The sequence below is a fragment of the Apostichopus japonicus genome, chromosome 4 (assembly GCF_037975245.1).
Source record: "Apostichopus japonicus isolate 1M-3 chromosome 4, ASM3797524v1, whole genome shotgun sequence".
Lineage (NCBI taxonomy): Eukaryota > Metazoa > Echinodermata > Holothuroidea > Aspidochirotida > Stichopodidae > Apostichopus > Apostichopus japonicus.
In genome coordinates, this window is record NC_092564.1 from 13,031,249 (window position 1) to 13,046,346 (window position 15,098).

Sequence of the window (15,098 nt, forward strand, 5' to 3'; positions counted from 1 at the left end):
AGGGATCCAACTCTTTGTGATAAAAATCCAAACAATATACAAATTTTTATTAATTGCAGCAACTTACTAAAAATTTCATCCTGTAAGATTAGAACGGACTGACAATCCAATATCTAGATTGTACACAAAGTTTTCCACGGTTTATTACAACTTTTTCCGAGCTTTTCTACAAATCTGCAATTTTTAAAAAGTTTTTAGTAGGCTAAATATTCAATTGTGGTTCTGTCTTTCCATCCTGGTGTAAAGAAAATATAAACAATTGATACAGTCAGTGTTTAAATATATTCATAGCACAAACAGTATCAAATACAAATACCACTAGTCTGGTCAAGCAAAATAAGGACCAATTGAGGATAGTTTAGTTTAGTAGAAAAATAGGATCAGGAGGGACACTCAAGTCCCCATCAAGGACCATTTAGGAGAGAGAAAAAACTGAAGACACAAACACTCAGACCCGATTACAATGCTTAAAGTGCTTGTTCAAAGCATTCTTAAACCCATTGACACTACTTGCAAGTACAACTTTCTTAGGCAAACCGTTCCACTCATTCACAACCCTATTAGAAAAAAAGTTATGCGAATATTAATCCTACTATGTGACTTTTGGAGTTTTAAGACAATGACCTTTGGTACAACTACTATTAACATACATGAAAAAGTCGGTAAAGGATAAATTGTCAAAAGTATACACAAAACGACTGGATGAGACCAACTTATGAAGCTGAAGAGATCAATGAAGTTTAAATTTGATTTATATATTAATTGTTTCCAAAATGTTGACATCTAAAATTGCGAGCTCCACTGTGGGTTCTAAGCATAGAAGAAATGAAGGTGAGCAGAATATGTTCAGAAAAGTTTGGGAAATTTATCAGAGACCAGATCGGTCTTAAAGTGAGTATGATCTACATGATGGCTGATGAGGCTCAAAGACCATGATTTAATAATATCGACATTTCCAGTAATTTCTCATTTGTTTATTTGTTTGGCTTCACAAATTATCTGAGAATTTCTATGAAAATACCTTTGAAAACATCGCATTACCATACGTTGTGAGAAATAATCAAAACACTTTTTATCTAGCCTATTTTCTACATGGATAATTAGTCAGACGTACGATTTTCGTTAAATTGGTACTAGTATAAACGGTAACGAGATGGAGGAAAACAAGTCAAAATCTAAGCAGAAAAAACTCGCAAAAAAGATGAACAGAAAAAAAGGAAAGAGCGTAAAGCTTCTTAGGAAGCAGGGATCCATTAAAATAGCTACGTTTCCAACAAAGGTGACTTGAACTTTACTGTATCTTCTTTTCATAGCACTGTACTTTCATTAGCCTAAAGTTCTTGTACTTTCTAATTCTAGTTATAAGGCAAAGTTAGAGCTAGCCTAACGACATCCACAGGGTTTCTAATGTTAGGCTAACACTACATTAACAAGTTGGTATAGACCGTACTCATATCATACAATTCATAGTCTAGACTAGGGTTGGCTACAAGTAACAACTGTCGGTACTAATTTAGAATCCGTACCATTATTAATCCAGCGAATCATTCACGCGACGCACCTATTCACTGACTGTTATTCTATTGATTTGGGAGACAGAAACCAAGCCGAGGTGAGCACACACGTTCAGCCGGATTATACAGTTGTTATTCTGCCGATTCGAAGTAAGCTCTCCCATTCATATGGTACGGATTCTAAAGTTAGGCCCAACTGTCAGTATGGTTGGTATATTAATGTAACCATAATTTGTTCAAGAAATCGGGGACATGATCATGGTGTTGACCACCTCCCAACCCATGTTACAACTTACACTAACAGTAACACTTACACTTTGATTGTAGGATGCATTTGAACAACATAGGAATCTAAAGTTGAAGCCCCAAAAGAGAGGAAGCCACTACAGTAGTGGATATTGCACCCTAGACAGTCACAGTGACAATTGGCTATTTGACAAATTGAATATGCTTGACTGATAATTTGCCATTTATGATAGAGTTCCCTTGCTCTGTTTATGCCTGCTGTTCAGATTGTAAAAGACATTGTGTGTAATGTAAATTTTCCTTCCTTGGGCTAAAATCGCATTCACACAATGTACGATACGACATGATACCATATGACACAATGCCACACAATAGTAGTCTAAGCGGGCAAGATATATACATAGCATCATAATCTGACACATATGTGCTACGACAAAATTTAAAAAAATTTCATCGCACCTTATTCAATTGTGTTGCATGTAGTCCATACAGTCTCACATTTTTACACATTTTCAATTTTGATTATAACAGTGCTTAAAGGCTTATAAATGAAAGACAACTTTACATGTATTTTGCCATCAAAAGTAGAGGAAGTAATTTGGACAAATCGATTGACACTTTGTTTAATGTCAGATCGACTTTTGAGAATATTTACATGTATGAGATTGGTGGATTCGATATTCAGTTAAACCATATACGTTCATAGATTCTTGTTACTACGAGAAGAATCCCTGTAAAGAGACAGAATAAACATGTCATTGTGGTAGTGGAAATTTTTAAATCGGCTGCTACTAATTGTGTAAGAGTGTTCTTCTACTGTAGTACTGCTTTCTAGCAAACTCACTGGCGACTGCCTCAAAAATTCTTGACCTGTTGCTGAGAAGTGTTTATATACCGATAGAAAATCTGATGAACTGGAAGGCTGATTTCAAGAAAATATTTGGAAACTGCCCTCAAGTACAACATTTGCTTTGCTTGTTGTCTTGTGCTAAAGGAACAAAAACCAACTCTGATACTCGGGAGAACCATAGAAAGTCTTCAACAACACATGTGTTTCATGAACTTTAGATACTGTATATAATACCATCCAGACTAAGCGGTTCCTTTCTTTCTTTGACCCTAGAAGAAGTTGTACCGCCTTCATGACGAACATCTCATATCGAAGGCATTTGAAATGGTCAAGAGCAGAAAGTTTTCCATCAGGAAGGCAGCCAAATTAAATGGTATACCGGAATCCACCTTAAGGAGATATCTGAAGAAAGGCACCGTAGAAGTACGTGGATTAGGAAGCACACCACTACTGCCTGCAGATGAGGAAAAACTTCTCATGGAACACATCCTTAACATGGCAAAGATGGGAACCATCTTATCACGGTCTGAAATTGTGAAATTGGCCACGAACACTGCTGTATTTTTAGGTATTAAAGGAGAGTTTTCCAACCCATTATCATTTGAGTGGTACAGATGTTTCATAAATCGCTGGCCTAAACTGAAGGAGTTGCAGAAATCCGAGAAACCTCTTGACGCTTTGCAGGAAGCGGCCAATAATTACTTTGAAGCGCTGAAAGCAGTCGTAGAAAAATATGACCTCACAGAGAAACCACACTTTATGTTTTACTTTGACGAGACCAGCTTCCATGTGGAATGCGAACCGAGTTGTACTTCGGCCTCCCGGGTAGGAGAACTAGAAGCATCGGTCGACGCAAATTTAACGACCACAGTAATGGCTGTAGGAAGTGCTGTCGGACAGTACATACCTCCATACTTCATCTGCAATGGAAGTCAATCTGTAGCAGATTTCAAAGACAGTGTTCTGCCTGGAAGCTGCTATTGTGTAACAGATAGTGGGTGCAGCAATGGAGAACTCTTTCTGGACTTCCTCGAAAACCACCTATTGAAATACATTCCAGTAAGGCCAGATGGCCAGTGCGTACTCTTGCTGTATCACTGTCAGACAGGGTACATATCAAGGCCGCTCTGCGAACACGCTCTCCTCAAGAACATCATTCTCTTCGGTCTTCCACCGCAAAGTGGAGCACATCCACAGCCACAGACCATCACCTCATTTGACGGACTCAAAAATGCTTACCTTACAGAATTTCAGGCTCAAATGAGTGAAAACCTAGGAGAACTCACACAAAGGCACCAGCTATGTAAATTAGTCGCAGGGGCGTATTTGCATGCGTTTACACCTCAGAATCTAATATCTGCATTTACTGAAACTGGAATTTATCCGACTAGTAAGAGAAAAATACAGTTATTGTATTCCGACCGCATTGCCAATAATCTCCCAACAAACAGCTCTCTCTGACATCTGACATCAGCATTTTCTGTGGAAGGATTCTTTCCCCTACAATTGATGTCGTGCAGTTTACCAACTATATTGAAGTTTATTACAGTACTACTTTCTTCTTTATCAAGTCATGAAGACTCAGTCTGATGTGTACAGTAGGCTACAGTCAACAGTGTTTACTCTATACATGATACGCACAAATAATAGAAATGGACTTACAATACCTACTTTTTTGTTTGCTTTTTTGTAGCAAAACAGTAAAAGAAAGCAGGATCCAACACCTGTACAAGATAAGCCAGCTGAGACAACATATATCTTCTTTGTGCAGTTTGTGTGTTTATCAGTAAATGCTGTACAGTAGTTACACTAAGCAGTGTACTGTGTAATCTTAGGTTGGTAAACTCGTAAGAAACTGAAAGAAGTGTGTTGCTTTGATGAAAATGTTATTAAGAGTTACTGCCTCATGTGCCATAAAGTATGAGTGATACTTTTTAAAAACAAGTAAAGAAAAGAATATTTTGTTTTTTCCTTTCACCATCTGTATTATTTTGCAAAAGCCATGCACCGATGCTTTGATTGGTAGCGTAATATTATAATTTAATCACAGGTACTGTCTGCAGTATGTATACATTCTTCACTTGTATATGTTACGTTCCACTGTGTTATGGTTACAACATATATACAGTAGTTTAACATCCACTACTTAACTACTTCAGTGTGGATGACAAATCTCCTTTCTAGACAGTACCACCTTAGAACTTATCAAGGATTCAATCGTTCACCTTTATACAGGAATGTTTTCAGTGGTTCTTTGGAACATTAATACTATGTTTTGAAAGCCGTCCAGTCTAGTTTACCTGCATTGATGGTTCAAATGTGATATTCTAGGCTAGCTGTAGCCTTAGGTTTTTAGTAATATTAACAAAACCATTCTACCATGATTATTCTAAAATTGTTTAATTTATTTTTCAGTTTTGAATAAAATGTGATTCTGGAATCTGGAGACCTTGAAACAAAGTTGATTGAAAATAGGCTGCTTTAATTGTGAGCTCTGTTACTGCTTCATTGATACTGTACAGTATATCGTTAAAAGAAGCATTTCAGAGCTCTAGGCACAAGGTTCAAGAGGTTGTGAACATTGTTTACTAGCAACTTGAAGATTTGTAATGGTTATGTTTCCATAGTTACTAATTTTGTATAAGGAGAAAAAAATGATGAATTCATATTAATATAGCTACTTATTCTCTGAAATTTGGTTTGAAAGCTTTTAAAGTTAAAAGAAATACCTAATGGATGGGGAAATAATAGCCGGACAGTATTTACAGAAAGTGAAGCATCAGAAAAGGCATAAAAATAATAAATATTAATTGAGAAAGAAACATTGATTTGCTAGAATATTGTTTTTATTTTGTTGTACACCAATGGCATTAATGATTAAAAAAAATGTGAAAGATGATCATTTTGACTTAACCTTGAAAACTTACTCTACAGACTTATGAACTGAAATTCAAGCCCTATTCATATCTTTAAAAATGATTGAAAAATTGAATGATGATATTCTTATAGTAAGATAGTAAGATGAAACCCTCTTGGGCAGAAACAGCTCTTTACTTGGTAACATGTTTTTGTTTTTTAATTACCATTTATTAATTGCGAATTGAAGTTAAATGGGGGAGTAGGATGGCTTTGGTTGTGGGATGAGATAAATAATGTTTCTCGGAAGAATCACATTTGGTTGACTGGGAATGACATACATGTACTACTCTGGGTTCCCTTCCACTTACCCTCATACCCCATTCCAAACTTTAACACGAAACAGAAATACTGCTGTATTTTGGACCTAAAGTATACATTTATCGTTTGGAATACTTAATTTGTGGGTACAATAGAGTGAAAACAAATTAAACCCTTTCAAAGAAATTCTTTACACTTCAGTCTAATTTTTTGCAATAAAGAATAAGAAACCTCATCTCACAAAACTATTGTCAATAACATGAAAAAAAAATGGGATAATTATCATACCAGCAATAAGCTCACGCTTTCAAGAAATGATGGTAGTCTTGAAAATACAACACCTACAGTGTAATACTACTGTACTGTATACAATAAAATGCTGGTCTTAAAATGACTAAGACTTATGTATTTTAGATCCTCCTGCAAGCAGGAACTCGCGGAGAAGCTTCATTGGCTTTATCAAAGGCGCAAGCTGACCGAAGTCAGTCCCTTAGATTCATATTTAACGTCTATGACTTTGAATTGTCAATTGTCAACAACTCTGTAACTGGACGACATACATTAATCTTGGAGTGACTCGAACCGGGGACCTTATGATTGAAAGGCACCGGCGTTAACCACTGAGCTAACACTTCTAAACTTATGCAAATAGACTGTCATAGAATGACTCCATCTTCTTGATATATATTTTATTGTTAGATGCTTTGTACAGTCCCTAATGTCTCATTTTTCAACACTTTTAGTACTGCGATTCTAATAAAGGTTTGATGATGTTTAAAATATTCATTTATAGCATGTCAGCTTGCATATCAGCTAAAGAAGAATTAAATGTTTGACCCCTTCATCTTTACTTCTTTAAGTGCATGCTTTGTTAATACTTCTGTACAGTACTTGTTGAAAGTTTGTGAATGACAAAATATTTCGAATGTTTTAATCATGAGGTACTCGCTAGTTAACATCCTTGGGAAAGGATGTCTAGTAAGATGCCTTATTTCTACCAGTGATAATATTTGTGTTATTTTTGGTGGGTTTGAGAATGACAACTGACAGCCAAAGGGCAAAGAGTCGTTTTTTAAATGCTTTAAATTGTTTCTTCGACAGAATTTGCTTGTTGCCAATGGTGGTCTAGGAAACTCAGTCAGTAGAGAAGAAATCGTGAACCTGTTCCGGCCTTTCGGTTTGCTGGAATCAGTGACTATGGAGGAACAGATGCCACACTGCTTTGTGACGTTCAGTGATGTAGAATTTGCGACCAATGCTGTTAAAGCTCTAAACGGACACCAGCTGTCTACTGGAAGTACAGCTCATCAAAATGTAACGTTGTATGTGTCATATGTTGACAAAGGTTAGTCATCTATTCTTAGTCATACTTAGTCATCTTCTTTATGATTCTGTAGTGTGTAATGTGACTACAGTATGTGCTAAACGGACACCTGCTGTCTACTGGAAGTAAAGCTTATCAAAATGTAACGTTGTATGTGTCATATGTTGACAAAGGTTAGTCATCTATTCTTAGTCATACTCAGTCATCTTCTTTATGATTCTGTAGTGTGTAATGTGACTACAGTATGTGCTAAACGGACACCTGCTGTCTACTGGAAGTACAGCTCATCAAAATGTAACGTTGTATGTGTCATATGTTGACAAAGGTTAGTCATCTATTCTTAGTCATATTTAGTCATCTTTCTTTATGATTCTGTAGTGTGTAATGTGACTACATGTGCTTATTCGCGACCAGATCCAACACAAGGAACTAAGTTACCAAAATGTATTATGTGAGGTATCTACAGTGTAGCCTACTTCCCTGCAATTTATAGAAGTGATGAAAAACGTAAGAACAAATTGGAACAAGTATAGTGTTGCAGATTCTTCAATGGACATTTTGCAAAGTTTGCCCTCATTTTAGACCATTACAAAACCTTGTATTTCACTCCTTACCCTATTGGTAAAATACATCCAAGGGCGGCAGAACCGGGGGGGGGCACAGGGGGCACGTGCCCCCCCACTTTTCCTCAGGTTAAAAATGTGCCCTTTTTCTACATAAAAATTGAGGTGTCTCAAGTTAGCAAGAGGCCAGGGATTCCAGGGAACCAGAATGAACACTCGGGAAGGGCCGTTTCCGGCCATCTGAGGGGTTTGTAAAACCAAAATTTTTCTTGTACGCTCCGTGCCAACCGATGGTGGCGCTCCGATCAGATAGTCGTGCATACAACTTTGCAAATCCTGGCTACGGCCCTGACTTTTAAGGAATTTATGTGGGTCAAACTCAAAGCTATTTCGAATGGAAACAATTTGTTACGATATTAACAAGAAATAAACTCTAATTCGGAAGATTCCTACATTAGCAACTAGCATGATTTCACCTCATTTGTCTCAATAGAAAACTTGTTCCTTGTTTCCCAATTTGCACATTGGATATTGCAGTGCTAGTATGCATATTTTCCTTGAGGGGGGGGGGGGGCGTTGATGGCGTGATGTGTATATGCAAATAAGATAATACAATAAGAGTTATAAAGGGTACTAAATATCAGGCTACATCAGTCCAATCGAATTTCTGCAAAGTGCCCTTTGATGTCGGTGCCCCCCCAGATTAAAAGTGCTTCCGCCGCCCTTGAATACATCCAATTGTTTTGATTCCATTTATTATTATTGACTTGCAACGAAAAACCTCAGTTACCCAAGCTCAGTGGAGTACTAATGAATCCATTATCAATTTTGGCAATGCTTGTCAGCTTCCTCCTATTGTCTGTTCTCAGCATGCTTTTCTGTGTCTTTTCATTTAGTCTGCACACTTGAGATAAGTTTTTCCCATCTTTATTGATCATGAGAAAGTGGACTGTTCAAAGCTAGTACCACCTGGTGAGCTCCTTTCAGATAATTCTTTGCAGAGGGATTCTTCAACACATTTGGAAAAAGCAACAGCATAGGTTCACTTCAACACCCCCCCCCCCCCCCCGCTTCACCAAAATACCCTTACTACATCAAGAAGCCAATCTGAAAGTCAACCAGCTTCTCTTTGTAATTGTAGCAAATTGACAAATAATTTTACTTCTTCACGTAGTGCCAGATGTTAAACCAAAACCATCGCAATGTCCAGAGGGACTTTTCCTGATACCCAATTTCATTGATGAAGAACTTGAGAGGGAATTACTGGGATTGGTGAAATGGGAGTCATCAGGTAATTCTTCTGTCATTTTTGGTTTTGTCCGATTTGAAAGTACCATGCTGATCACTGGAAGTCAACACTTGTTAGTGTTGAATTTTGTAATAATCAAATTGCATTTTCTCTTACAACCTGTGTCAAGGAATCATAAATAAAATATGTGGATTTCTGGTTTCTTACCAGGTGACCAAGGAAGTCTCAAACACCGTAAAGTTAAACATTTTGGATATGACTTCAACTATGACACCAATAACGTGGACATCAATCGCCCCCTAGAGGAGCCCATGCCAACGCTACTTACAGACGTGATTGACAGAATTATGCAGACAGGGCATGTTACCTACAGACTGGATCAGGTGACTGTGAACCAGTACTTACCTGGTCAAGGTAAGATTCATAGGAGTATGCTCTGTGCCAAACTGGAGAGGGAAATTTTTTCTAAATACATCTTATAAATATAAGATTATAATAGTTATTATGCTTTAACAGGTGGCTGGCTTTGTACATGTGAATATATATAAAGAAAAAAACAGTCTGTTGGAATTTAAAATATAAACACAACTGTTTAGATATCACGTCAAATGTGTTAGTTTTGCTTAGACGTTTAATTACCTGGAACCTGTAACAGATGGTTTTATAGTGTTCACAGTTAAGCAATGCCTCAGTATATCAAATATATATTGTGTTCACCATGTTGTAGTTGCTACAAAATAACAGAAGTATTTGAGTACTATTTTCTCTGAACTTTTAAAGCTTTTAATAGTAGACAAATTTAAATGCTATTGTGTGGTGTTGAATTGTGTCTTCCATGAAGTTAATGGTGTTTTTGGTTTGCAATTTGTGAAATGGGTTTTCATACTATTCTTTCGATCATTTGGAAACAACTTCATTCACTGTAATTGGACATTGAGTGGTTTTGCCCGATAGTAGGAATGGTTGTTAACATTACACAAAATGACTGTCTTGTAATTTTGTACACTATATCACAGAAGAGAAGGTTTGATATAAGCCAGTGTCTATCAGCAGTCATCACCTACTGTATGTCTCAAGATGAGCTTGAACAATTGGCATTATAATCATAACTTAAATAACAGTGTCCTTTAATCGACCTCTCAGCTCACGAATCGACTTAATTTTCATTTGCAGGAATCCCGCCACATGTAGATACCCACTCAGCTTTTGAAGATTCTATTGTTTCACTTAGCCTAGGTTCTATGGTGAGTATCATTTTCCTACTATTCAATGATGCTGATTCTTTGAGGGTGGCAATGGATGTCAGGCATGGAACAAGGAGGATTTGCGGTGGGGGGGGGGGTGGAGGGCTGTGTACAACCCACACTTTGCATCATAAATATTGACCTAATTTATAGCCTAAATATACCTCAAAAAGCATCATTCCATGTTGAAAACCTTTTCTGGAGGGGGACACCCAGACCCCCATACAAGACATGTCAAAGACCCCAGGGCCACAACCTCTCCTTTTTAATATCCTGGCTGTTCTTCTTTCTTTTTTTTTTAATATTCAAGCAGTTTGATATGAGGTTTTTCCAAGCTGTATTCTGTAAGACATTTCTACAAGCAAACTGCACATGCCCAACATGAAAATCATGCATGAAAGTAGTATAAAAGGACTAAACACAAAAGAACAGAAAGCATTGACAATAATATTTATCAGTGAGCAGAAATGATTTAAACTGTGGCACCCTCTGCCTCATACTCGCTAGCTGTTGTTCAGAAAGACTTTATTTGTATTCCTATGCTCATATTTCCAGGTATCGATGGAGTTTGCACATCCTGATGGCACACAACATTCCAAGGTTCTACCTCCAAGGAGCTTGTTGGTGATGACTGGAGAGAGTCGTTATCTATGGAATCATGGGTAAGGTGTGCAGGGACAAGTAATATATTAGTTGTACCCAATGGAACCATGGGTAAGGTGTGCATGGACAAGACACACATTAGTTTTAATACTGTGTACCTAGTGCAATAGGAGAGAAGATATTCTGTGTTCTGGTGAGTTGTTTTTTGGCCTTACTGTCTTTCGACTGACTTTAATCTGCTCTTCAGAATTACTCCAAGGAAACATGATGTGGTAGCAGAAGCAGGTGGAGAAGATGGCATGACTCTGGCTACTAGAGGCATCCGTACATCTTTCACATTCCGTGCAGTCCGAGGCAGACCTTGTCAGTGTGGTAAGTTTACGTAAAAGTTTACCGATTCTGATCTAATCTGCTTCTCTGAGCTTCAAAAGGATCATATTTAAGTTACTTTTTCGTTGAAATTGGTTCTGTCAGTTTCTTTAGTCGGATATTGCATCAACCTTACCAAATCTTGAATCTTTCAAGCCGAGCTCGCTTGCTCAAAGTTTTCTAATTTCTAATAAACAAATGATAGTCCAATGAATTGACAAAATTACAATTGTCCATCTGCTATTGTGGACATTGAGTCACTCAAGAAATCCAGTGTAAACGAGTTTGGATAACACTTACTACCGGACGTGATTGTTCAGTGTTATTTTGGGGCTTGACATATTTTGATTGTGTTGATAAACTTTTTGCCCAAAATGGTTGCAATGTTCATGCATAGTTTTTCTCTTCTAGTTATTCTAGTAAAGTACAAACCTTCTTAAGTAGCGGCTATCAAATAATTGTCAAACTGCCATTGAGTTAAAGGGGCATATCCTCACATGCGCATATCCTCACATCTGCACTGAAATTGCAGAAGACGTCAGCTTCATTTTTGTCTCTGTCCAATTAACTTTATCACAGACTGGCTTGCAGTTTTAGTTTTTGGCACCTGTTGAAATATTACTATATAGACTAGTGGCATATTTTATGCTTTGGTGTTTGGCAAGACACAGTACTAGTTTCACAAACAATTTATGAAATGGAGAGGGGTGCGGGGGAGGGGTTGACGGAGGGGTGAGGCGGTCTGTTGGTGGTGCTCATCAGGTTTTGCTTGGTTTTGTATTTTTATTTGTACTTGTTGTAAATAGAGGAAACTAAAATATAAACTGAAGTTGTTTTGATAATCCAACTAATTTCAAATGCCAACTTGATACACTTTAAAATAGACTGCTAACATCCACTGAACATTTTCTTCTGACATCGGTCTTCAATTTGACACAGCATTTCCATCAAAGTGTGACAGCCAAATGGACATGCCTGCCCAGCCGAAAGCTGAACCATCCAAACCAGAGGTGCAGAAACCCAACTCAGAGGCAGAAGCGATGGAGTTAGAAGAGAGGCAAGTTCATCAGGTTTACAATGAGATTGCTCCTCACTTCAGTTACACTCGCTACAAACCCTGGCCTCATGTATCCAATTTCCTGAATGGACTGGAAGATGGATCTCTGGTGCTAGATGTCGGTGAGTGTCCGAGTTTACTTTATTTCATTTTAATCTCCTCTATAGCAGGGTTCTGCCAAGGGTGGATTGAGTGCCGGCAGGACTATCTAAGCGGAGCGCCACCATCGGTTGGCGCGGAGCGTACAAGAAAATTTTGGGTTTTGGAAACCCCCAGATGGCCGGAAACGGCCCTTCCCGAGTATTCTGAGCCACATGTCTGGAATTTTTCATAATTAATGAAAAAAGTTAGGTGGTGCCTATTAAATAAATCATTCAGGCTGAGATGATAATTTTAGATGGACAGTTATTTACGACAGTTATGATATACACACTGAGCGACTAACGCTGCTTCTCATGTATCGAGTAGTGAATACAAAATCTGAGTGTAATTTCATGTACAAATAAACAGTAAACTAGTGAATAACTCCGATCAACTGCGCGGTATCATGCAGTGAACCTTCGAACAGCGTTTATTACTGTAGTGTTACTGTACGTTCGACCCTCCGGCTATGGAGCTGTTTTTTGGAGTTCCTATCGAAAATAAGTGCCGGTCGGAAAAGTCACTCAGGCAGATTGTGGCGGTCGGTAATTCAGCGTGCTGGTCAGGCCCGACCGGCGCCGAACGGCAACGGCAGAACCCTGCTATAGGCATTCTTGAATGATCGGTTGAGGTTGGTAAAGTAGTGGATGTACTCCACTCATCACATTGATTCCATTTTAGTAGTGATAAGTGTTTTAAAGAATAATATATTATATACCATGGACTTGATATCATTGGCATTTGTTTCTTTCTTTCATTCAGGTTGTGGGAACGGCAAGTACATAGGTGTAAATCCTCGTGTGTTCATGGTGAGCAAAATAAACCTGAATTGGTCTTCCTACTGTAGATGCTAGGTTGCAAAGCACATTGATGATATGCTACTGTACATGTCAAAGTAATGAAGTCTTGTATGTCGTTTTGAAGATTGTGCACCTCTCTTTTCAAGTTAGTATAGGATATACTGTATAAGGTCCAGATGCCACAGAGATGATGGGGGAGGGGAGGTGGGAGGGGAGGGGGCTGGGGATGGGTGGAAAAGGCGGGCACACAGGTTAATAAACGTTTATAATATAGTGAAAAGAAATTTCATGTTTACACATAAACACTAATATGTGCCATTAAAGAGCCTTGTTTCCCCCAAATGATTTCACTTCTCCCATTTTATGGTCACCTCTGTCAGTAAAGTAAATGTGTTAATATTTCTCTGTTTAGAAATGAAACTATCATGGCCTTGCCCAACAATCAACCTCATCCCAGTGTCATATAAATGTACACACATGGTGTTTTTATCTGTTATTGTAGATCGGATGTGACCGTAGTGAGGAGCTTATTTCCATCTGTGGTCAGAGAGGTCATGAAGTCCTCGTCTGCGATGGCCTTACTGTTAATATGAAGTCAGACCTATTTGATGCATGTATATCAATAGCTGTGATCCATCACTTCTCAACAGAGGTAAGTAATATACCAACTTAAATGTTGTATGGTTTTGCAGCAGTTATATATTAGACTTACAACAAGAGTTGTGATTGTTGTCAAGTATTGTAAAGTGATTGGCCGATTTATTTTGGTTGAGAAGAAATGTGTCTGTGGACGGAATCACAATGAGCTGATGTTAAGTGATATTCCATTCATATTCATTCTTGCCCTCATATAGGTATGAAGTAGGAGACCATAAACTTTAATTCCAGATACTTTTAGGGGTTTCTTTATTTAATTTTTTTCTGCAAGAAAGAACTTTTGACAACTCATTTCACTACCTACATTTCCTTTAAAAACACAAAGGTATTTTAAACAATGATCATTTACTTGATTTTTTGCAATGAAAATTATTTATTTGCAGCCTTGCAAGTAATTAATAAGCAATTACTTAGTATTTTTGTCTTGATATTTCTTTGTTTCTTTCTTCTTTAAATCTTACTCAGCATCGCAGGTTGGACGCTGTCAAAGAATTGGTTCGGTTACTAAGACCTGGAGGTGAAGCTCTGATTTACGTTTGGGCCATGGAACAAACGAAACAAGACAAAAAGTCAATATACCTGATGAAGAAGAAAAGTCAAGCCGCTGAGAACAGTTCTGGCGATATTATCCCTAGTTTAGAAGCTACAAATCTAGATGAGACTTCTTCGAACACAAAGTTAGGCTCAGACACGAATCTCGGGACAGGCAGTGAAGATAAGGGAAAGACAGAGAATCTGGAGGAGAAGATGCAAAGGATGAAGGTCACCTCCTCAGAGCAGGAGGAATCTATAGGTGAAGAAAGCTTAGGCCATAAAGAACATGAATATTCATCAGAAATTAAAGCAAACTGTACAGGAAATAGCCAAAGTGAGACACAATCAAGACAAACTACAGACAACTCTTCCAAGGACGTAAAGACGACTTTAACGGTCCATGTTAACAAGACGGAATTTAAAGACCAAGATCTTCTTGTTCCATGGCATCTCAGAGACAAGAACAAGACAAGTTCTTCTGTCGGGGCAGAAAAGAGCATCTTTTATAGATTCTACCACGTTTTTCAAGAAGGTGAACTGGAGGATTTGATCGATAAAGTGGATGGTGTGAGTGTGAAGAAGAGTTATTATGATCAAGGAAACTGGTGTGTCATTATCAAGAAACAAGATAGGTGACTGTTTTAATGCTTTAGTATGGTTTTGATAAAGTTACTGTTGTAACAGTATGCTGCATTATATTTTGTGTTCATGTTTTCATGATGGGAGTTGTCTGTTCTGTATAAACAACACCTGTTTCTCTTATTCTAGCA

General features: G+C 37.8%; 1 protein-coding gene across 1 annotated transcript; it reads left to right on the forward strand.

Annotated features, from left to right (window-relative positions):
• The first annotated feature begins 1,100 nt into the window (after positions 1–1,100).
• LOC139966488 (tRNA (carboxymethyluridine(34)-5-O)-methyltransferase alkbh8-like) lies at positions 1,101–15,045 on the forward strand. Its single transcript, XM_071969548.1, has 11 exons — positions 1,101–1,279; positions 6,889–7,132; positions 8,849–8,965; positions 9,134–9,337; positions 10,097–10,167; positions 10,723–10,829; positions 11,018–11,142; positions 12,079–12,318; positions 13,100–13,146; positions 13,640–13,789; positions 14,260–15,045. The coding sequence occupies exons 1-11, from the start codon at positions 1,154–1,156 to the stop codon at positions 14,962–14,964; spliced, it is 2,136 nt and encodes a 711-aa protein (XP_071825649.1). The 5' UTR covers positions 1,101–1,153; the 3' UTR covers positions 14,965–15,045.
• The last annotated feature ends 53 nt before the right edge of the window (positions 15,046–15,098 follow it).